General features: G+C 41.4%; 1 protein-coding gene across 1 annotated transcript in view; it reads left to right on the top strand.

Annotated features, from left to right (window-relative positions):
• The window catches only part of CAB39L (calcium binding protein 39 like), a 184,223-nt gene that overhangs the window by 51,240 nt on the left and 108,258 nt on the right, over nucleotides 1–24,725 (top strand). The window contains 1 exon segment of the mRNA XM_053708362.1: nucleotides 10,592–10,756. Within this exon segment, the coding sequence (XP_053564337.1) occupies nucleotides 10,592–10,756 (165 nt within the window).

The raw sequence follows: 24,725 nt of genomic DNA, 5'->3' as shown, positions 1-24,725 counted from the left end.
GCCCCGAAATACCAGGCAATTCTCCTCTGAACAAGGAACATGACAACCCCAGACTATCGTTTCGGCCTCCTATGGGCCTCGTCAGTGAGGTGCAGCCACATTCCTCTAAGCACACTGGGCAAGGAGTCCACGTCTGGTTTCCCCCATCACCCATAGGGAGACTTCCCCAGGGTCATAATAATTTGCATACAAAGAGAGAAGCGCTCTACCAGGAACGAACAACAGCTCAGTGGCTTGTTCTATGGCGATTTACCACCCAGAAGCAGCCTCTTTTAGACCAGTGTGCTTTTCACAGAAGAAAACTTTCCTGAAGTATATCAGTCTGATCCTGCCAATTAAGGTCAGTCCAGCCCCGAAATACCAGGCAATTCTCCTCTGAACAAGGAACATGACAACCCCAGACAATCGTTTCGGCCTCCTATGGGCCTCGTCAGTGAGGTGCAGCCACATTCCTCTAAGCACACTGGGCAAGGAGTCCACGTCTGGTTTCCCCCATCACCCATAGGGAGACTTCCCCAGGGTCATAATAATTTGCATACAAAGAGAGAAGCGCTCTACCAGGAACGAACAACAGCTCAGTGGCTTGTTCTATGGCGATTTACCACCCGGAAGCAGCCTCTTTTAGACCAGTGTGCTTTTCACAGAAGAAAACTTTCCTGAAGTATATCAGTCTGATCCTGCCAATTAAGGTCAGTCCAGCCCCGAAATACCAGGCAATTCTCCTCTGAACAAGGAACATGACAACCCCAGACAATCGTTTCGGCCTCCTATGGGCCTCGTCAGTGAGGTGCAGCCACATTCCTCTAAGCACACTGGGCAAGGAGTCCACGTCTGGTTTCCCCCATCACCCATAGGGAGACTTCCCCAGGGTCATAATAATTTGCATACAAAGAGAGAAGCGCTCTACCAGGAACGAACAACAGCTCAGTGGCTTGTTCTATGGCGATTTACCACCCGGAAGCAGCCTCTTTTAGACCAGTGTGCTTTTCACAGAAGAAAACTTTCCTGAAGTATATCAGTCTGATCCTGCCAATTAAGGTCAGTCCAGCCCCGAAATACCAGGCAATTCTCCTCTGAACAAGGAACATGACAACCCCAGACTATCGTTTCGGCCTCCTATGGGCCTCGTCAGTGAGGTGCAGCCACATTCCTCTAAGCACACTGGGCAAGGAGTCCACGTCTGGTTTCCCCCATCACCCATAGGGAGACTTCCCCAGGGTCATAATAATTTGCATACAAAGAGAGAAGCGCTCTACCAGGAACGAACAACAGCTCAGTGGCTTGTTCTATGGCGATTTACCACCCGGAAGCAGCCTCTTTTAGACCAGTGTGCTTTTCACAGAAGAAAACTTTCCTGAAGTATATCAGTCTGATCCTGCCAATTAAGGTCAGTCCAGCCCCGAAATACCAGGCAATTCTCCTCTGAACAAGGAACATGACAACCCCAGACAATCGTTTCGGCCTCCTATGGGCCTCGTCAGTGAGGTGCAGCCACATTCCTCTAAGCACACTGGGCAAGGAGTCCACGTCTGGTTTCCCCCATCACCCATAGGGAGACTTCCCCAGGGTCATAATAATTTGCATACAAAGAGAGAAGCGCTCTACCAGGAACGAACAACAGCTCAGTGGCTTGTTCTATGGCGATTTACCACCCGGAAGCAGCCTCTTTTAGACCAGTGTGCTTTTCACAGAAGAAAACTTTCCTGAAGTATATCAGTCTGATCCTGCCAATTAAGGTCAGTCCAGCCCCGAAATACCAGGCAATTCTCCTCTGAACAAGGAACATGACAACCCCAGACTATCGTTTCGGCCTCCTATGGGCCTCGTCAGTGAGGTGCAGCCACATTCCTCTAAGCACACTGGGCAAGGAGTCCACGTCTGGTTTCCCCCATCACCCATAGGGAGACTTCCCCAGGGTCATAATAATTTGCATACAAAGAGAGAAGCGCTCTACCAGGAACGAACAACAGCTCAGTGGCTTGTTCTATGGCGATTTACCACCCGGAAGCAGCCTCTTTTAGACCAGTGTGCTTTTCACAGAAGAAAACTTTCCTGAAGTATATCAGTCTGATCCTGCCAATTAAGGTCAGTCCAGCCCCGAAATACCAGGCAATTCTCCTCTGAACAAGGAACATGACAACCCCAGACAATCGTTTCGGCCTCCTATGGGCCTCGTCAGTGAGGTGCAGCCACATTCCTCTAAGCACACTGGGCAAGGAGTCCACGTCTGGTTTCCCCCATCACCCATAGGGAGACTTCCCCAGGGTCATAATAATTTGCATACAAAGAGAGAAGCGCTCTACCAGGAACGAACAACAGCTCAGTGGCTTGTTCTATGGCGATTTACCACCCGGAAGCAGCCTCTTTTAGACCAGTGTGCTTTTCACAGAAGAAAACTTTCCTGAAGTATATCAGTCTGATCCTGCCAATTAAGGTCAGTCCAGCCCCGAAATACCAGGCAATTCTCCTCTGAACAAGGAACATGACAACCCCAGACAATCGTTTCGGCCTCCTATGGGCCTCGTCAGTGAGGTGCAGCCACATTCCTCTAAGCACACTGGGCAAGGAGTCCACGTCCAGGTTGAGCGCTTCTCTCTTTTTATTTATGCAAATTATGACATTTTGGGAAGTCTCCCTAAGTGTGATGCGGGAATCCAGACGTGGACCCGTTGCTCAGTGTGCCTAGAGGGATATGGCTGCACCTCACTGACGAGGCCCACAATAGGCTGAAACGTACGTCTGGGGTTTTGCTGTTTCTCTCGTTCAGAGAAGGATTGCCTGGTATTTCGGGGCTGGACTGCACTGTGAAGTCAGGATCAGACTGATATGCTTCAGGAAAGTTTTTCTCTGTGAAAGGCACATGTTGAGCAAAAAGAGGCTGCTTCTTGGGTGGTAACTAGCCATAGAACAAGCTATTATGCTATTGTTCGTTTCCAGGTTGAGCGCTTCTCTCTTTTTATTTATGCAAATTATGACATTTTGGGAAGTCTCCCTAAGTGTGATGCGGGAATCCAGACGTGGACCCGTTGCTCAGTGTGCCTAGAGGGATATGGCTGCACCTCACTGACGAGGCCCACAATAGGCCGAAACGTACGTCTGGGGTTTTGCTGTTTCTCTTGTTCAGAGAAGGATTGCCTGGTATTTCGGGGCTGGACTGTACTGTGAAGTCAGGATCAGACTGATATGCTTCAGGAAAGTTTTTCTCTGTGAAAGGCACATTTTGAGCAAAAAGAGGCTGCTTCTTGGGTGGTAACTAGCCATAGAACAAGCTATTATGCTATTGTTCGTTTCCAGGTTGAGCGCTTCTCTCTTTTTATTTATGATTTTGAATGTGATTGGTTAAATGTGAACACAGCTAGAGTCCCGATTATGTGCAGACTGTGCAATGAGGGTGTTGTAGTTTTTTTTGTTTTTTTTTTATATGAAATGTTCCTAATAAGTACTTGTTTTTTTTTTCTTTTTCCAGATGAAAAAGTCTGACATTTACTTTGTTGTTATTTCTGCCTCTACTTTTCAAACACTTGCAAAGGGTGTGTAGACTTTTTGTATCCACTATATTACATATATAGTAGTGTTTGCAACATATTTGTGACAATGTTATACATATAATTTGCACACTCTTTAGACTACCTTTGTATGCTTTCATGGAAAGGAGGTAAGTTTCATCATAATATAGAGAAAGAAAAAAGTACATTTGATAATATATTTTAATTGAAAGTTTTCTTGTAAATTGTATGCATCTGAATCATGAAAGTCTAATTTTGACTTCCATGTCCCTTTAAGGAACAGCCTCAACCCAATGCTATTCTCAGTCTATCTTGCCCTGCTTTAGACTCTCACATGATTTTCTTAATTGGTCCAATCAGATATTATTCCCTTGCTAGCTTGTGGTTTCGAATACCCTGTCTGAATCTCCTATCTCAGTGTTTTTTTCTGTCTTGAGTCCATCAGCTTGACCAGAAATGTCTTTCTTTAACCTTCTTATATATCTGATTTTTTTATATAATTTTCATACCATACAAAGCAGATACATACTTTGGAATAGGGAAAACTCACCAACTGTCCTTGCAGGCAGGTATCGGCAGGCTTTTTGGATACCATTTTTGTTGTAATTCAGCATTTACATTTTTGCATATGTTTCCTTTCTTAATAAAACATTATAAATTTCTCCAACATAGGTGTGTCCGGTCCACGGCGTCATCCTTACTTGTGGGATATTCTCTTCCCCAACAGGAAATGGCAAAGAGCCCAGCAAAGCTGGTCACATGATCCCTCCTAGGCTCCGCCTACCCCAGTCATTCTCTTTGCCGTTGCAAATGTAGTTTTTATCCTTCAATCAAGTGTTTGTTATTTTAAAATAGTGCTGGTATGTACTATTTACTCTGAAACAGAAAAGAGATGAAGATTTCTGTTTGTAAGAGGAAGATGATTTTAGCAAACGTTACTAAAATCGATTGCTGTTTCCACACAGGACTGTTGAGATGAAGTAACTTCAGTTGGGGGAAACAGTTTGCAGACTTTTCTGCTTGAGGTATGACTGGCCACATTTCTAACAAGACTTTGTAATGCTGGAAGGCTGTCATTTTCCCTATGGGGACCGGTAAGCCATTTTCTTAGTTTAAGTAAAAGAATAAAGGGCTTCATAAGGGCTTATAAAACTGGTAGACATTTTTCTGGGCTAAAACGATTACTTTACTAAACATATTTGGCAGATTATAACTCTTATAGTTATTATAATCTTGGGGATTGTTTTAAAAAAACGGCAGGCACTGTATTGGACACCTTTTTCAGATGGGGGCCTTTTCTAGTCATAGGCAGAGCCTCATTTTCGCGCCACTAATGCGCAGTTGTTTTTGGAGAGCAAGGCATGCAGATGCATGTGTGAGGAGCTAAGAACCACTGAAAAAGCTTATAGAAGGCGTCATTTGGTATCGTATTCCCCTCTGGGCTTGGTTGGGTCTCAGCAAAGCAGATACCTGGGACTGTATAGGGGTTAAATGTAAAAACGGCTCCGGTGCCGTTATTTTAAGGGTTAAAGCTTTCAAATTTGGTGTGCAATACTTTTAAGGCTTTATGACACTGTGGTGAAAATTTGAATTTTGAACAATTCCTTCATACTTTTTCACATATTCAGTAATAAAGTGTGTTCAGTTTAAAATTTAAAGTGACAGTAACGGTTTTATTTTAAAACGTTTTTTGTGCTTTGTTGACAAGTTTAAGCCTGTTTAACATGTCTGAACCATCAGATAAGCGATGTTCTATATGTATGAAAGCCAAGGTTTCTCCCCATTTAAATATATGTGATGATTGTGACATAGTGTCCAAAAAAAGTAGGGACAATGATGCCACAGATACTGATATTGCCCAAGATGATTCCTCAAATGAGGGGAGTAAGCATGGTACTGCATCATCCCCTTCTGTGTCTACACCAGTTTTGCCCACACAAGAGGCCCCTAGTACATCTAGTGCGCCCATACTTATTACCATGCAACAATTAACGGCTGTAATGGATAATTCTATTGCTAACATTTTATCCAAAATGCCTACTTATCAGAGAAAGCGCGATTGCTCTGTTTTAAACACTGAAGAGCAAGAGGACGCTGATGATAACTGTTCTGACATACCCTCACACCAATCTGAAGGGGCCAGGAGGGAGGTTTTGTCTGAGGGAGAAATTTCAGATTCAGGAAAAATTTCTCAACAAGCTGAACCTGATGTTGTAACATTTAAATTTAAACTAGAACATCTCCGCGCACTGCTTAAGGAGGTATTATCTACTCTGGATGATTGTGACAATTTGGTCATTCCAGAGAAATTATGTAAGATGGACAAGTTCCTAGAGGTTCCGGTGCCCCCCGATACTTTTCCTATACCCAAGCGGGTGGCGGACATAGTAAATAAGGAGTGGGAAAGGCCCGGCATACCTTTTGTTCCTCCCCCTATATTTAAGAAATTATTTCCTATAGTTGACCCCAGAAAGGACTTATGGCAGACAGTCCCCAAGGTCGAGGGGGCGGTTTCAACTCTAAACAAACGCACTACTATTCCTATAGAAGATAGTTGTGCTTTCAAAGATCCTATGGATAAAAAATTGGAGGGTTTGCTTAAAAAGATGTTTGTTCAGCAAGGTTACCTTCTACAACCAATTTCATGCATTGTTCCTGTCACTACAGCAGCGTGTTTCTGGTTCGAAGAACTAGAAAAGTCGCTCAATAAAGAATCTTCGTATGAGGAGGTTATGGACAGAGTTCAAGCACTTGAATTGGCTAACTCTTTTATTTTAGATGCCGCTTTGCAATTAGCTAGATTAGCGGCGAAAAATTCAGGGTTTGCTATCGTGGCGCGCAGAGCGCTTTGGCTAAAGTCTTGGTCAGCGGATGTGTCTTCCAAGACAAAATTGCTTAACATCCCTTTCAAGGGTAAAACACTGTTTGGTCCTGATTTGAAAGAGATTATTTCAGACATCACTGGGGGAAAGGGCCACGCCCTTCCTCAGGATAGGTCCTTTAAGGCTAAAAATAAGCCTAATTTTCGTCCCTTTCGCAGAAATGGACCAGCCTCTAATTCTACATCCTCTAAGCAAGAGGGTAATACTTCTCAACCCAAACCAGCCTGGAGACCGATGCAAGGCTGGAACAAGGGTAAGCAGGCCAAGAAGCCTGCCACAGCTACCAAAACAGCATGAAGGGATGGCCCCCGATCCGGGACCGGATCTGGTGGGGGGCAGACTTTCTCTCTTTGCTCAGGCTTGGGCAAGAGATGTTCAGGATCCTTGGGCACTAGAAATAGTTTCTCAAGGTTATCTCCTGGAATTCAAGGAACTACCCCCAAGGGGAAGGTTCCACAGGTCTCAATTATCTTCAAACCAAATAAAAAGACAGGCATTCTTACATTGTGTAGAAGACCTGTTAAAGATGGGAGTAATTCATCCAGTTCCAATAGGAGAACAAGGGATGGGGTTTTACTCCAACCTGTTCATAGTTCCCAAAAAAGAGGGAACATTCAGACCAATTTTAGATCTCAAGATCCTAAACAAATTTCTCAGGGTTCCATCGTTCAAAATGGAAACCATTCGAACGATCCTTCCTACCATCCAGGAAGGTCAATTTATGACCACGGTGGATTTAAAGGATGCGTATCTACATATTCCTATCCACAAGGAACATCATCAGTTCCTAAGGTTCGCTTTTCTGGACAAGCATTACCAGTTTGTGGCACTTCCATTCGGATTAGCCACTGCTCCGAGAATTTTCACAAAGGTACTAGGGTCCCTTCTAGCAGTTCTAAGACCAAGGGGCATTGCAGTAGTACCTTACTTGGACGACATCCTGATTCAAGCGTCGTCTCTGTCAAAAGCAAAGGCTCATACGGACATCGTTCTAGCCTTTCTCAGATCTCACTGATGGAAAGTGAACATAGAAAAAAGTTCTCTGTCCCCGTCAACAAGAGTTCCCTTCTTGGGAACAATAATAGATTCCTTAGAAATGAGGATTTTTCTGACAGAGGTCAGAAAATCAAAACTTCTAAGCTCTTGTCAAGTGCTTCATTCTGTTCTTCATCCTTCCATAGCGCAGTGCATGGAAGTAATAGGATTGATGGTTGCAGCAATGGACATAGTTCCTTTTGCACGAATTCATCTAAGACCATTACAACTGTGCATGCTCAGACAGTGGAATGGGGATTATACAGACTTGTCTCCGACGATTCAAGTAGATCAAAGGACCAGAGATTCACTCCGTTGGTGGCTGATCCTGGACAACCTGTCACAGGGAATGAGCTTCCGCAGACCAGAGTGGGTCATTGTCACGACCGACGCCAGTCTGGTGGGCTGGGGCGCGGTCTGGGAACCCCTGAAAGCTCAGGGTCTATGGTCTCGGGAAGAATCTCTTCTCCCGATAAACATTCTGGAACTGAGAGCGATATTCAATGCTCTCAAAGCTTGGCCTCATCTAGCAAAGGCCAAATTCATAAGGTTTCAATCAGACAACATGACGACTGTTGCATATATCAACCATCAGGGGGGAACAAGGAGTTCCCTGGCGATGGAGGAAGTGACCAAGATAATTCAATGGGCGGAGGATCACTCCTGCCACTTGTCTGCAATCCACATCCCAGGAGTGGAAAATTGGGAAGCGGATTTTCTGAGTCGTCAGACCTTCCATCCGGGGGAGTGGGAACTCCATCCGGAAATCTTTGCCCAAATAACTCAATTATGGGGCATTCCAGACATGGATCTGATGGCGTCTCGTCAGAACTTCAAGGTTCCTTGTTACGGGTCCAGATCCAGGGATCCCAAGGCAACTCTAGTGGATGCACTAGTAGCACCTTGGACCTTCAACCTAGCTTATGTATTCCCACCGTTTCCTCTCATTCCCAGGCTGGTAGCCAGGATCAATCAGGAGAGGGCTTCGGTGATCTTGATAGCTCCTGCGTGGCCACGCAGGACTTGGTATGCAGACCTGGTGAATATGTCATCGGCTCCACCATGGAAGCTACCTTTGAGACAGGACCTTCTTGTTCAAGGTCCATTCGAACATCCGAATCTGGTTTCCCTCCAACTGACTGCTTGGAGATTGAACGCTTGATTTTATCAAAGCGTGGGTTTTCAGATTCCGTAATAGATACTCTTATTCAGGCTAGAAAGCCTGTAACTAGAAAGATTTACCATAAAATATGGAAAAATATATCTGTTGGTGTGAATCTAAAGGATTCCCATGGAACAAGATAAAAATTCCTAAGATTCTATCCTTTCTACAAGAAGGTTTGGAGAAAGGATTATCTGCAAGTTCTCTGAAGGTACAGATCTCTGCTTTATCTGTTTTACTTCACAAAAGGCTGGCAGCTGTGCCAGACGTTCAAGCGTTTGTTCAGGCTCTGGTTAGAATCAAGCCTGTTTACAGACCTTTGACTCCTCCCTGGAGTCTTAATCTAGTTCTTTCAGTTCTTCAAGGGGTTCTGTTTGAACCCTTACATTCCGTAGATATTAAGTTATTATCTTGGAAAGTTTTGTTTTTGGTTGCAATTTCTTCTGCTAGAAGAGTTTCTGAGTTATCTGCTCTGCAGTGTTCTCCGCCCTATCTGGTGTTCCATGCAGATAAGGTGATTTTGCGTACTAAGCCTGGTTTTCTTCCGAAAGTTGTTTCCAACAAAAATATTAACCAGGAGATTGTTGTACCTTCTTTGTGTCCGAATCCAGTTTCAAAGAAGGAACGTTTGTTACACAATTTGGACGTAGTCCGTGCTCTAAAATTCTATTTAGAGGCTACTAAAGATTTCAGACAAACATCTTCTTTGTTTGTTGTTTATTCTGGTAAAAGGAGAGGTCAAAAAGCAACTTCTACCTCTCTTTCTTTTTGGCTTAAAAGCATTATCCGATTGGCTTATGAGACTGCCGGACGGCAGCCTCCTGAAAGAATCACAGCTCATTCCACTAGGGCTGTGGCTTCCACATGGGCCTTCAAGAACGAGGCTTCTGTTGACCAGATATGTAAGGCAGCGACTTGGTCTTCACTGCACACTTTTGCCAAATTTTACAAATTTGATACTTTTGCTTCTTCAGAGGCTATTTTTGGGAGAAAGGTTTTGCAAGCCGTGGTGCCTTCCATTTAGGTGACCTGATTTGCTCCCTCCCTTCATCCGTGTCCTAAAGCTTTGGTATTGGTTCCCACAAGTAAGGATGACGCCGTGGACCGGACACACCTATGTTGGAGAAAACAGAATTTATGCTTACCTGATAAATTACTTTCTCCAACGGTGTGTCCGGTCCACGGCCCGCCCTGGTTTTTTTTTTTAATCAGGTCTGATGAATTATTTTCTCTAACTACAGTCACCACGGTATCATATGGTTTCTCCTATGCATATTTCCTCCTGTACGTCGGTCGAATGACTGGGGTAGGCGGAGCCTAGGAGGGATCATGTGACCAGCTTTGCTGGGCTCTTTGCCATTTCCTGTTGGGGAAGAGAATATCCCACAAGTAAGGATGACGCCGTGGACCGGACACACCGTTGGAGAAAGTAATTTATCAGGTAAGCATAAATTCTGTTATTGCTCAAATTACTCTAGAACCTATGAAACATGTACACAATTAACACAAGTGTTTAAACATTATTAAAAAGTTAATTGTAAAATGATATGGAATTGAAAACGCACACTTCATTAATTTATATTATTATATAAGTTGTGGGGGGGGATTCATCCATGTCAGACATTCATGTTCTCTATATTTTCATTCAACGATTTTGCTCAAGCTTTTCATATTTGCAAAATATCCATCTATATAAATCTCCTTTCATATATTGTGTAGCTGCAAATGGCGAGAAATAAGCTAGTGCTATTGAGTTTTTAATAAGTGTTTATTGAAGTGAAGCTACACAAATATTCATTTAGATATAACAATGCTGGGGTTAATGGCAAAATTGTGTTGCTGAATAAAATGTTATAATGCAAATCAAACTAATATGTCCATAATTAGCCACCTCTTTTATGTTAGTTTTTTTATCATAATTGATTGATAAAATGTAATAATGTTATGTGAATATAAAAAAAAATGTCACTGCGCATCTGAGCCTCATCTGTACTTTTATCCAATAGGCCTCTGAAGAGGTTTCCAAATCGCTACAAGCAACAAAGGAGATTCTGTGTGGTACAGGAGACAAAGAACCTCAGACAGAGACCGTGGCTCAGCTAGCACAGGAATTGTATAACAGTGGCCTACTTGTGACGCTGATAGCCAACCTACATCTCATAGACTTTGAGGTATGTTTCAGTTGTATTTCATTTCTGTTACTATTACTATTGTAATAGACACTACTAAGTAATGTATGCATTTTAATTGTTTGAAATCAGATCATATTCTACACATCAATGTAGCTGCACAGGGACACAATACAGAAATTGACCAATCTTAAAGGGACAGTAAACACCTTGTGATTGTAATAAAATAGGTTTAGTTATGCTTAAAGGGACAGGAAACACATTTTTTTTCTATCACATATTCAGATAGAACATGCAATTTAATACAACTTTACAATTTACTTCTATTTTCTAATTTGCGTCATTCTCTTGTAAAAAAAAAATAACAATGCACAGGGGTGGGCCAATAACACAAGGCATAGATGTGCAGCCACCAATCAGCAGCTCCTAATCCTATCTAGGTATCCTTTTCAACAATGGATATCAAGAGAACAAAACAGATAATAGAAGTAAAGGGGAAAGGTGTTTAAAAGTGTATGCTCTATCTGAACCATGAAATAAAAAAAATTAGGTTTAATAAAACAGTGCAGCAAAAAACTTTCATTATTTATTTTGCCCCCTTTTGTGTAATTTAAAGGGACATTAAACACTTTGAGATGGTAAAATAAAATGATGAATCTTATATTTAAAAAAACTGCAATATATTTTTGTTTATTTTGTCCCCTTTTCCTGTGATTTCATTCTGAAATTGTGAGATTTTCAGTTCCTGTTAGAAATGGAAGTGCAGAACACTGTTATATTCCACACAGCTATTTGCTGCACACTCTGGTGACCTATTTATAACTGTCCCTAATTGACCACAGCAGAGCAGGTAACCTAAGTTACAACATGGCAGCTCCCAGTGTTTTATAGACATTAAAACTTTACACTTATTTTGTCAATATTTTAACAACTAATACAACTTTAAAAATACATCTAATCTGTTCTTTGAATACAGCATTCTATTTAACATTTATTTATTGTTTAATTTCCCTATTATTTAAAAAAAAAATGTGGATTTTCTAGTTATCATACCTGGAAATGCACACTGCAGACTTTTAAAGGATAACCCTGCTACATATATTTTTCCCTAATTGGCTTTAACAGATAACAACTGCAAAATAATGCACTTTAGACTAAATTGTTGTCTGCAGACTCAAGCCTAGATTGGCTCCCCCAAATAAGGCAAATGGTTGGTGGAGTCTGGCAGTTGAAAACCAACTTCAGCAAACCAGGTGTTAAATCAAAAATGTTTAGATTTGGCTGATGTTATATTCTATAGTAAAACAACATAACTGTATTGTAATTACAAAGTGTTTACTGTACCCTTTAAGGGGAACATCGAAATGAAACTTAAATGATTCAAACCTGTCCTCAGGCCTCCCTAACAGGATCAGATTTTGTGAAACTACAGCGCAAGTGAAATAATCAGCCGATTAGGAAACATTATTTTACCCGCTCTCACCCAAGGTAATCCTGAAAATCTGGCCAGCTAGGGAGGCCTGAGGACAGGTTTTGAAAACTAGTGAGATAGAGCTTGTAATTTAAAAAAAAAACTTTTCACTAAATATCTTTCCTTCTATTGGCAGTGAGAGCCCACAAGAACATTAATAACCTATGGGAAATACTATTCCTGACCACCAGGAAGAGGCAAAGACACCCCAAAGTAGACTATACATATCCATCCCACTTTCCATAACCTCCAGTAGTTCTTTGCCTCATATCTTGGAGGTAGACAGAGAGAGGTGCTCTGTAAAGAAGAAAGGTATTTATCATGGATTGGCTCCGGCTAGCCGGGGATCATATATCCATATAAATCTCAATAGAGTATTGGTATATATAATACTGGCTGGCGCTGGGTTTCTCATGCCTATTTCCAGTCTTATTTATCCTCTGTTTGATAGCGCTGTGTGTTTCACACTAAATTACAGACTTATTATAGTTAAGTTGTCCCCTCTTTCATGGCAGTACCGGGAAGGGTTGAGAGGTGCTTGGCACGTTGGTATGCAGGACACTATGAAGCATTTGTCTTTCTATGGACTTTGTATTACCCAGTTATAGTCACGATCTGGGGATTGTATATGGCCGCACTCGTTACTGGTTGTTCAGGCCGTCCATAGTGGGCTAAGGGTTACTACAGACCGCAGGCTTTGTTCTGATACAGGCTGCAGTAGTGGGCAGAGATACTGCCGTAGACAGTTCATTCACGTAATTTCTGCTCCAGAGTCGCTGCGCAATAGTCCTGTTGCAGAGTTCACACAGATTAACACTAAATACGGCGCTACAGTATTCTAAGTTGTTACAATATATATTTATTCCGATATGCTATTAAATGAAATAAAACAAAATATTCCCAATCCAAGAAAATTAAAATTTAATATACCAGTACCTTATATAAGGGGCATGTCCATATAGTTCCTCAAAGGTCAAAATAAGTTAGGGAAAATCCTTAGTAAATCAGACTGCAGCTGCTCAGTATGTTTGGCAGTTCATCGGCCAAATAGAGTATGATATAAATATCTGAAATACACTTACACAAGTAAAAGTCAAGTTAAACACATCAATAAAAACACTTGTCCTCTCTGCTTAACAAGCACAGCCCCTCACCAGCTTCAGCGTTCAACGTTCCAAATTCCAGGTTCTCAGATTCTCACAACCTGTGTTTGATTTGGCCGTGCTTAGGCGCCTGTGACTTCCTACGTAGAGAGAAGTAAGGGACAAAAAACAACGCGTTTCGCCTGCTTTCCCTTCGGGCTTTCTCACGAGGAATGTACTTCAAGCTTGTCTCAATAGTGGAGAGAGGTAACAATGCGACCCTAAACTGGGCTTTCAAGGGGTTCGTTGTTGGGTGCTTGGGATCAGATATCCCACTGTGCTGTTCACGATGCCTCATTTTACTACAAAGGATGACTCCATAGAGAGTTTGTAGGAATCTTCCTCGGTGGGTTCCTTTATCGATAATAAATGCATGCTCTGTAAATTAATCTCTTTAAACCCTCTGGCACAATTCTGCCTAACTTATGTCTTGAGATCCTACTCAGGAGACCTTAATGGTGAAACCGCGGTGGAGCCCCTACGTACCTGATCTACAGTAGGCCCTACTACAACTTCTCAGGCTTCGATTGAGATGGATATCCTTGTCCAACAGCCCATGTGGGTGACGTCTGTTGCTCCAGGGCGTGGTGCGGAGAGAGACTCAACCCCAGCTGGGGTGAGTATGCTAATCGATAACCTTGCGGCTCGTATATGGGCATCTGTGTCGGATGCCCTAAACGATAGCCAAGTATCAGGGAATAGAATAAGGGAGATGGAACATTGTTTTCCAGTATGTAGCCCGGGTGTGGTGGCGGAGGCCACAACTAATAATTATGGGCAGCCTTCTGCGGAGTAACCTTTAGTTGGCTTTGATAGAGAACTTTTTCCCTTCTTCCCCTTCTGAGGGGGATGAGACTCTATAGACGGAATGCTCATGTTCAATGCGGAGCAGTTCAGGCTCCTGTTGGAAGGGGTTTTATCTACCTAAGAGGTTCCGGCAGCTAGGCCCCCCAAGGTGTAGCAGGTTTGCGACACCAGAATCAGGGTTTAGGCCTTGGCCTAGGGCCCTGGATGTTTTTTTCCTGTATCCTCATTATTGCTAAAAACATTTCTAGAGAATGGGAAAGGCCAGGATGCCCTTTTGTCTCCTCAGAGACATTTAAGCATTTGTTCCCTGTTCCAGATAACCATGCAGAGGTTTGGAACAGTGTCCCTTCTGCGAATAGTGATATATCCACTCTGGCCAAACACAGTGATATCCTGCCTACAGAAAGTTCTTCTTTTGAGGATAGAGGTCTGGAGGGATACCTCAAGGTGTTGTTTCCTCAGTATGGTGCTCTGTTTCAACCAGCGGTGGGAATCGCTGCAGTCATGGAAGCAGCCAGGTCCTGGTGTGAATCCTTAGCGGAAAGGATTACGCTGGCTCCTCTAGAGGACATCCAGGATCATGGCTAGGCAGGCCCTGTGGCTTATGTTGTGGTCAGTGGATAGTGTGCCTAAGTCTAGTCTTTTATCTTTGCCGTTCAAGTACAGAGTGATTATCTTTTTTCTGGCTGGCTTGCATGTTTCTGTTTTTTCATATACTGATAGGTTCAGTAACCCTTTTTCTTGGCGTAGTAGAGACTTCATATATTTCAGCTTTCTCCAGGAGGATCTGGAGAATAGGCCGGTAGGCCTGCTCAGTTCAGGGTCGTACCTTTGGACTTGCTATTCTGTTGGCTAGTTCGCCAGATGATCTAGACTTTTATTTGGATTCTGGCTTGTGTTAGCTTTAGTTTCGTAACTGTTGCTACTCTGTGGATCTCAGTTGAGTGGTTTGGCAGTGTTGTACTGTTGTCTTAATTTCGCTTTCATAATGTTCTACATTTGATGTTTTTCTTGTCTCAGTAGAGGCATTATTTGGAAGAAGGGTTCTACAGGAGGTAGTGCTTAGTACTTAGGACTGCCTATAACTATGACTATAACTGGGTGATATAAAGTCCATAGAACGACAAATACTTGTCAGTGTCCTGCGTACCAACGTACTGAAGCACCTTTCGACCCTGCCCGGTACTCCGGGTAGATTCTAGCAAGCTGCCGTTTGGCAGAAGGGGTAGTAAAGCCCTCATTAAATGCCTCCTAAGCACAGGGACAAGACTTACACCGCCTCTTTATTAGACAAGATGCCATGAAAGAGGGGACAACTTATCTATAATAAGTCTGTAATTTAGTGTGAAACACATAGCACATCAGACATGGGATAAAATAGACTGGAAAGAGGCATGAGGAACCCAGCATCAACCAGTATTATATATACCAATACTCTATTGAGATTTATATAGATATATGATCCCCGGCTCTCAGGAGCCAATCCATGATAAACACCTTTCTTCTTTACAGAGCACCTCTCTCTGCCTACCTCCAAGATACGAGGCAAAGAACTACTTGAGGGTAGGTGAAGTGGGAGGGATATTTATAGTCTAGTTTGGGGTTTCTTTGCCTCCTCCTGGTGGCCAGAAATAGTATTTCCCATAGGTTATGAATGTTCTCGTGGGCTCTTACTGCCAATAGAAGGAAAGATATTTAGTGAAAAGTTTTTTCTCACTGCCAAGAAGGAAATTAAATTATCAGTTACGAATAATTTTAGTTTTTGTTAAGGAGCATACCTAGGTAAGTTCGGGAGCAAGTACGTGTCTTGAGCACTATATGGTAACAATGTAATTGTATACATTGTTGCAAACATTACTGTCATTTTGCACTCAATACATCTACATACTCCTGAGCATTTCTAGATTTGTTCTTCAACAAAGAATACCAAAAAAAACAAATTAAATATTTAAACCTTTTTTTAAATTGCTTATTCTATCTGAATCGTGAAAGTTTAATTTTAACTTTAATGATCCTTTAAAATATATTTTAAAAAAATCTGCAATCTTAAGTCTGTCTTTTCCAATATGTCAATCAAGGGATTGTAATAGTTGTTAGAATTTTACAGGTTACTCAGTTCAATAAAACTTCTGTCTGATTTTCATGAGGTTTGTTAATTTAGAAATTCTGTTTCTGTTTAAAGATGTTAACTAATACCATTTTTGTTGGATTTTGCAATTTAAAAGCACACAAAACACTATATAATACTGTAAAGGATAAACATGTTAACATTTTAATCAAATAGATCTGATTAAAAATGAGCATTGTTTTATTAGATTAGTGAGTGTCTTGTCTGATGCCATTTAATTAGTAAAATCCCATAATGAACTGAACTATGCACCATTTTATTAGACATTGAATGGTCCCTTTGTTTAACATTTCACCTCTCTAACACTCAGATTCTGCATTCACACATAGCAAACTCACAAATAATTGCTAATTATTTTACAAGATCGTTCTGCTTCAGGCAGGAAATTTCCATTACTCTAAAAGAAATCCAAATAGGGGCGAGATTACATATGCGGCGCAGGCTTCAGCATAACTGTTGAAACCCGCGTCGCCCGCAATTTCCCCTCGCACATCGGGGAATCACACATACGGGCCGGCAGTTCATAAAGTGCCGTAAGTCGAATAAACTAGCGATGTCCAGAAATGTGCGTAAATAAAAATTTCTGGAGTCACCAGTGACTTACGGCACATTAGAAACTGCCGGCGCCTAAGAAAATAAAGTAATATGTAAAATCTCCCGTAAAAGTCTAACCTACCTCCCAAACATAAACCTGACACGTAAAAAACCCTTATATACGCCATCACCCCCATATCGGAACTAATAATAAAAGTATTAACCCCTAAACTGACAACCCCCCACAACGCTATATGCCTAATTAAGCTATTAACCCCTAATCCACCATTCACCCACATCGCAATCTACCTAATATATGTATTAACCCCAACCCACCATTGACCCACATCACAATTAACCTAATTAAACTATTAACCCAATTAAACTATTAACCCCTAATCCGCCATTAACCCACATCGCAATAACCCAAATGAATCTATTAACCCCTAAACCGCCAAACCCCACAATGCAATAACCCAAATTAATCTATTAACCCCTAAACTGCCAAACTTCCACAACGCAATTAACCTATTTAAATGACTAAGCCCCCTATCCTATCACCCCCTAAATTAACCCCAATTAAATAAATTTATAAATACTGTTACAATTAAAAACCTAACATTACTTTAACAATAAAAAAATAAAAAAAAAACCCTGTTGAAACCCGCGTCGCCCGCAATTTCCCCTCGCACATCGGGGAATCACACATACGGGCCGGCAGTTCATAAAGTGCCGTAAGTCGGATAAACTAGCGATGTCCAGAAATGTGCGTAAATAAAAATTTCTGGAGTCACCAGTGACTTACGGCACATTAGAAACTGCCGGCGCCTAAGAAAATAAAGTAATATGTAAAATCTCCCGTAAAAGTCTAACCTACCTCCCAAACATAAACCTGACACGTAAAAAACCTTTATATACGCCATCACCCCCATATCGGAACTAATAATAAAAGTATTAACCCCTAAACTGACAACCCCCCACAACGCTATATGCCTAATTAAGATATTAACCCCTAATCCACCATTCACCCACATCGCAATCTACCTAATATGTGTATTAACCCCAACCCGCCATTGACCCACATCACAATTAACCAAATTAAACTATTAACCCAATTAAACTATTAACCCCTAATCCGCCATTAACCCACATCGCAATAACCCAAATTAATCTATTAACCCCTAAACCGCCAAACCCCACAATGCAATAACCCAAATTAATCTATTAACCCCTAAACTGCCAAACCCCCACAACGCAATTAACCTATTAAAATGACTAAGCCCCCTATCCTATCACCCCATAAATTAACCCCAATTAAATAAATTTAAAAATACTGTTACAATTAAAAACCTAACATTACTTTAACAATAAAAAAAAACGAAGTTTAAATTAATCTAAAATTACAAAAAATAAAAGTCTAACATTACAGAAAATAATAAACCAAATTATCAAAAATAAAAAAATTAAACCTAATCCCTATAAAAATAAAAAAGCCCCCCAAAGTAAAAACACCCCCTAATCTAATACTAAGATACCAATAGCCCTTAAAATGGCTTTTTGTAGGGCATTGCCTGTAGGGCCTAAATTTAACAGCTCTTTTGCATTAAAAAAAATACTAAGTCCCCCCTCTAACAGTAAAACCCCCCACCCACCAAACCCCCCAAAATAAAAAAAAACTAAAACTTAAAAATCCTAAACTACCCATTGCCTCTAAAGGGGCATTGGTATGAGCGTTGCCCTTAAAAGGGCATTCAGCTCTTTTACAAGAAGCATTTTTTAACAATACATGTATATTGCAACTATGCTTCTATTAAAATATGTAATTCATATATGTGCATTTAAATTTTGACCGGAATGTCCCTTTAAAGTCTATTGAGATTTTTATGGTTACAGCCAGTTTGCATATGGATTGAATAAATATTATCCAGGTCATGTCTCATATTGCACAAATTATATAAAACTGTATGTATGTGTTTTAAAGGGAAATGAAACTCAAATTTTTTCTTTCATAATTTAGATAGAGCATACAGTTTTAATCAACTTTCTAGCTTGTCATTATAAAATTGTCTTTGTTCTTTTGGTATCTTTTGTTGAAAAACAGCTCAGGAGCATGCACATGTCTGGGGCGTTATATGGCAGCAGTTTTACAGGAATTTTATCCATGCCAGCACTATTTCCTGCCATGGAGTGCTTCATACAACTACCTAGTTATCTCTTCAACAAAGAATACCATGAGAATGAAGCATATTTTGATAATAGTAAAGTAAATTGGTAATGTTGGGGTGTTTCATGTCCCTTTTAAGGCTTTTAATAAATTATATGCCTGTTTCTATTCCACAAATATATAAATATACCACTGTCTAAGTGAACAAACACCAGTCATGTGACATAAAGAAAAAAGACCAGTGGCCAAATTTGCCAGACTTTGTGTCCTCACACATAAAAGTAAAGGACATTCTGGACTCTGATTTCTCATTTTAAAGGGACAGTCTACACCAGAATTTTTATTGTTTTAAAAGATAGATAATCCCTTTTTTACCCATTCAACAGTTTTGCATAACCAACAGTTATATTTATCTATTTTTTACCTCTGTGATTATCTTGTATCTAAGCCTCTGCAAACTGCCCCTTTATTTCAGTTCTTTTGACAGACTTGCAGTTTAGCCAATCAGTGATGGTTCCCAGGTAACTTCACGTGCATGAGCACAGTGTTATCAATATGAAAAACATGAACTAACACCCTCTAGTGGTGAAAAACCTGTTAAAATGCATTCTTAAGAGGCGGCCTTCAAGGTCTAAGAAATTAGCATATGAACCGTCTAGGTTAAGCTTTTAACAAAGAATACCAAGAGAACAAAGAAAAATTGGTGATAAAAGTAAATTGGAAAAATGTTTAAAATTACATGCTCTATCTGAATCATGAACGTTTTTTTTGGACTAGACTGTCCCTTTAACTTCTTTGCTCCCCTTGCCACTCAAAAAGTGTATTAAAGGCAAGTGAAATATGAAAACACCTGTTTACTATATTGAACTGACTGGTACTGACAACTGCCTCTGCAGTGCCCATTTATAGGCATTCAGAATTGTGAATTTAAAGAGTTATCGGGGGGGGGGGGGTTGCAGATCTTAAAGAGACGTTAAACCCAATAAGTAAAACTACTTGCTAAGCAGTTTTATTATTTATTTTGCCTATTTTACTTGTAATTTAAATTGTACATTTCTAGTTTTTCCACTTCCCTCACAGAGATCTTAAATAGAGTGCAGAATAGTGAGCCTGCTACATCCTGCACAGTGATTGCTTGATAAATACATGTTTAGTAAAGATTAGGTTATTGATAATGCACTACTAAGCTACAACATGTTAGTTATTTGTTTCTTCTATCCACATATTATCAGTCTATTAAATATGTAAATTGTTGTATTTTAGAATCCGCTCAAAAATATTTACAAACAAGCCCCATATTCAGATATTTTGCTGTTTTGCTAAAATTTGTAATTTGTTTCTACAAATTGGTTAATATTACGTTTCAACCTCTCTTATTTCAATGAAAGTGATATTCACTGATCCCTAATCACTTTAGACTTTCCATATCGCTATCAGTTTCCTTTTCTCCTACATTGGTGTATCCGGTCCACGGCTTCATCCTTACTTGTGGGATATTCTCATTCCCTACAGGAAGTGGCAAAGAGAGCACACAGCAGAGCTGTCCATATAGCTCCCCTCTGGCTCTGCCCCCCAGTCATTCTCTTTGCCGCTCTGAACAAGTAGCATCTCCACGGGGGTGGTAAAGAGTATGTGGTGTTAGTTGTAGTTTTTTATTTCTTCTATCAAGAGTTTGTTATTTTAAAATAGTGCCGGTTTGTACTATTTACTCTACAGCAGAAAGTGATGAAGATTTCTGTTGAGAGGAGTATGATTTTAGCACCAGTAACTAAAATCCATTGCTGTTCCCACGCAGGACTGTTGAAACCAGAGAACATCAGTTGGGGGAACAGTTTGCAGGCTTAACTGCTTCAGGTATGATCAGTCATTTTTCTAACAAGACCATGTAATGCTAGAAGACTGTCAGAAATTCCCTCTGGGATAGGTAAGCCATTTTTTTCTTAGACTCTGTATAAAATGATGGCTTATATTTAGGGCTCTATGCTGGTTGACACTATTGTGGGCTTTAAAATCGATTGCTTTTTAGCATGTTTTTCACTATAAATAAGGTGTTTTTTCAGACTTTAAAACACTTTTGGGGTTTAATTTCGGCCTGGCACTTATTTGGACACCTAAATCTAGTCAGAAAGGCCCTTCCACTCTGGAATGAAGAGGGAGGAGGCCTCATTTTCAGGCCTCAATTGCGCAGTTGTTTTTGCCTAGGCAGTCCATGCAGCTTCATGTGGGGAGTCAAGAGGCATCATAAAAGACTCCAGAGAGGCTTATTTCCTACTAAAATAATCCCTAATGAAGGTAAAGGCTACAGTGGAAGCTGTGGCTAGTACTGTAGTGTGTTAACTGGTTAATAACTGTTATTAGCTCCGCTTTGGGCATTAAGGGGTTAATTGAAAATTTGTGTGCAATCTTTTCAAAGCATTAAGACTCTGTGGTGAAAATTTCATTAAAATCGGATGTTTATTTCATGGTTTTTTGATGTTTCAGTAATAAAGTGTGCTCTTTTATTATTTAAAGAGACAGTAACGTTTTTGTCAAAAATAATTTTTATTGCATTGTAGTTCTGTTTAAGTCTGTCAAACATGTCTGAATCTTCAGATAGCCTATGTTCTGTATGTCCAAAGGCCAAGGTGGTTCCCCCATTAAATTTATGTGTGAAATGTGCCATAGCGTACAAACAGCTTAAGGACAGTACAATCACACTTAAAAATATAGCCCAAGATGATTCTTTAGCTGAAGGTAGTGAAGATAGCTTGCTTTCCTCTCCTTCTGTGTCAACACCAGCTATGCCCGCGCAGGCGATGCCCAGTACATCTAGCGCACCAATTGCGATTACTATGCAACAATTAGCATTTTTTATCCAAACTGCCAGCTTTTCCTAGGAAAGCGTGATTGCTCAGTTTTTAAACACAGACAATGAGCAAGCAGACGCAGAGGATAATTTATCTTTAGTGCCCTCACATCAATCTGACTTGGCGGTGAGGGAGGGCCTGTCTGAGGGAGAAATTTCTGACAGGAAAAGTTTCTCAGCAGGCAGAGCCTGATACCATAACATTTAAATTTAAGCTTGAACACCTCCGCGCCCTACTTAAGGAGGCCCTAGCTGCACTTGATGATTGTGATCCTTTGGTGATCCCAGAAAAATTGTGTAAAATGGACAAATTCCTAGAGGTCCCAGTACACACTGATGCGTTTCCGATACCTAAGATGGCGGATATCGTGTCTAAGGAGTGGGAGAAGCCAGGTGTACCTTTTGTTCCCCCTCCTATATTTTAGAAAATGTTCCCAATTGTTGACCCTAGAAGGGACGTGTGGCAGAAGGTCCCCAAGGTAGAGGGGGCAGTTTCAACGCTAGCTAAGCGCACGACTATACCAATAGAAAACAGTTGCGCTTTCGAAGAATAAAAAATTAGAAGGTTTACTTAAGAGAATATTTGTTCTACAAGGTTTCCTTCTTCAACCAATTTCCTGCATTATTCCTGTAACTACTGCAGCGGCTTTTTAGTTTGAGGAACTGGAAAACTCGCTCCAGAAGCAGACTTCTTATGTCGAAGTCATGGATAGATTTCACGCCCTAAAGTTGGCTAATTATTTCATCACAGATGCCGCTTTGCAAGTAGCTAAACTAGCGGCGAAAAATTCTGGTTCTGCCATCGTGGCGCGCAGAGCGCTTTGGCTAAAATCATGGTCGGCTGATGTGTCGTCCAAAACAAAATTGCTTAATATTCCTTTCAAGGGTAAGACCCTATTCGGGCCAGAGTTGAAAGAGATTATTTCAGATATCACTGGGAAAGGGCCATGCCCTTCCACATGGTAGAGCCTACAAGGCTAAAAACAAGGCCAATTTTCGTTCCTTTCGCAACTTCAGGAACGGACCTGCTTCAACCTCTACAGCTACTAAGCAAGAGGGTAACACTTCCAGCCCAAGCCAACATGGAAACCTTTTGCAGGGCTGGAACAAGGGTAAACAGGCCAAGAAGCCTGCTGCTGCTACCAAGACAGCATGAAAGGGTAGCCCTTGATCCGGGACCGGATCTAGTAGGGGGCAGACTTTCTCTCTTTGCTCAGGCTTGGGCAAGAGATGTTCCGGACCCCTTGGCACTAGAAATTGTCTCTCAGGGGTACCTTCTAGAGTTCAAAGACCTTTCCCCAAGGGGAAGGTTCCACATGTCTCACTTATCTTTAGACAGATAAGGAGACAGGCATTCTTACTTTGCGTAGAAGACCTTTTAAAAATGGGAGTGATACACCCAGTTCCGACAGCAGAGCAAGGACTGTGTTTTTACTCAAACCTGTTTGTAGTTCCCAAAAAATAAGGAACTTTCAGGCCAATTCTGGACTTAAAAATTCTAGACAAATTCAAAATGGAATCCATTCTGACAATTTTACGAATGTTCCAGGAGGGTCAATATATGACTACCGTGGACTTAAAGGATGCGTATCTGCATGTTCCTATTCACAAAGATCACCTTCAGTTCCTGAGGTTCGCCTTTCTGGACAAGCATTATCAGTTCGTGGCTCTTCCTTTCGGATTGGCCACTGCTCCCAGAATCTTCACAAGGGTGCTAGGGGCCCTTCTAGCGGTGCTAAGACATTGTCCTAGCCTTTCTAAGGTTTCACGGGTGGAAGGTGAACATAGAAAAAAGTTCTCTGTCCCCGTTCACAAGGATTCCCTTCCTGGGAACAATAATAGACTCAGTAGAAATGAAGATCTTTCTAACAGAGGTCAGGAAGTTAAAACTTCTGAACACTTGTCGAGTTCTTCAGTCCATTCCTCAACCCTCCATAGCTCAATGCATGGAGGTAATAGGATTCATGGTTGCAGCAATGGACGTGGTTCCATTTGCTCGAATTCTTTTAAAACCATTGCAAATGTGCATGCTCAAACAGTGGAATGGGGATTATGCAGATTTGTCTCTCCAGATTCAAATGGACCAGAAAACCAGAGACTCACTCCTCCTGGTGGTTGTCTCTGGATCACCTGTCTCAGGGAATAAGTTTCCGTAGACCAGAGTGGGTCATTGTCACGACCGACGCCAGCCTCCTAGGCTGGGGCGTGGTCTAGGCGTCCTTGAAGGCTCAGGGTCTATGGTCTCGGGAAGATTCTCTTCTCCCGATAAACATTTTGGAATTGAGAGCGATATTCAATGCGCTCCAGGCATGGCCTCAACTAGCGGAGACCAAATTCAAGATTTCAGTCGGACAACATGACGACTGTAGCTTACATCAATCATCAGGGGGGAACAAAGAGTTCCCTGGCGATGAAGGAGGTATCCAAATTCATCAAATGGGCAGAGGATCATTCCTGCCATCTATCAGCAATTCACATCCCAGGAGTGGACAACTGGGAAGCGGATTATCTGAGTCGTCAGACTTTCCATCCGGGGGAGTGGGAACTCCACCCAGAGGTTTTTGCCCAGTTAGCTCAACTATGGGGCATTCCAGATCTGGATCTGATGGCGTCACGTCAGAACTCCAAAGTTCCATATTACGGGTCCAGATCCAGGGATCCCAAGGCGACATTGGTAGATGCCTTAGTAGCGCCTTGGTCGTTCAATCTAGCTTATGTCTTTCCACCGTTCCCCTTCTCCCCCGGCTAGTAATCGAACAGGAGAAGGCTTCGGTAATTCTGATAGCTCCTGCGTGACAAGCAGGACTTGGTATGCAGACATGGTGAATATGTCATTGGTTCCACCATGGAACCTACCTTTGAGGCAGGACCTTCTAATTCAAGGTCCATTCGAACAGGGTTGTCGGAATCAGTTATAGAT

The sequence above is a fragment of the Bombina bombina genome, chromosome 3 (assembly GCF_027579735.1).
Source record: "Bombina bombina isolate aBomBom1 chromosome 3, aBomBom1.pri, whole genome shotgun sequence".
In the NCBI taxonomy this organism is placed as follows: Eukaryota; Metazoa; Chordata; class Amphibia; order Anura; family Bombinatoridae; genus Bombina; species Bombina bombina.
This window is presented reverse-complemented; position numbering and strand designations above follow the sequence as displayed.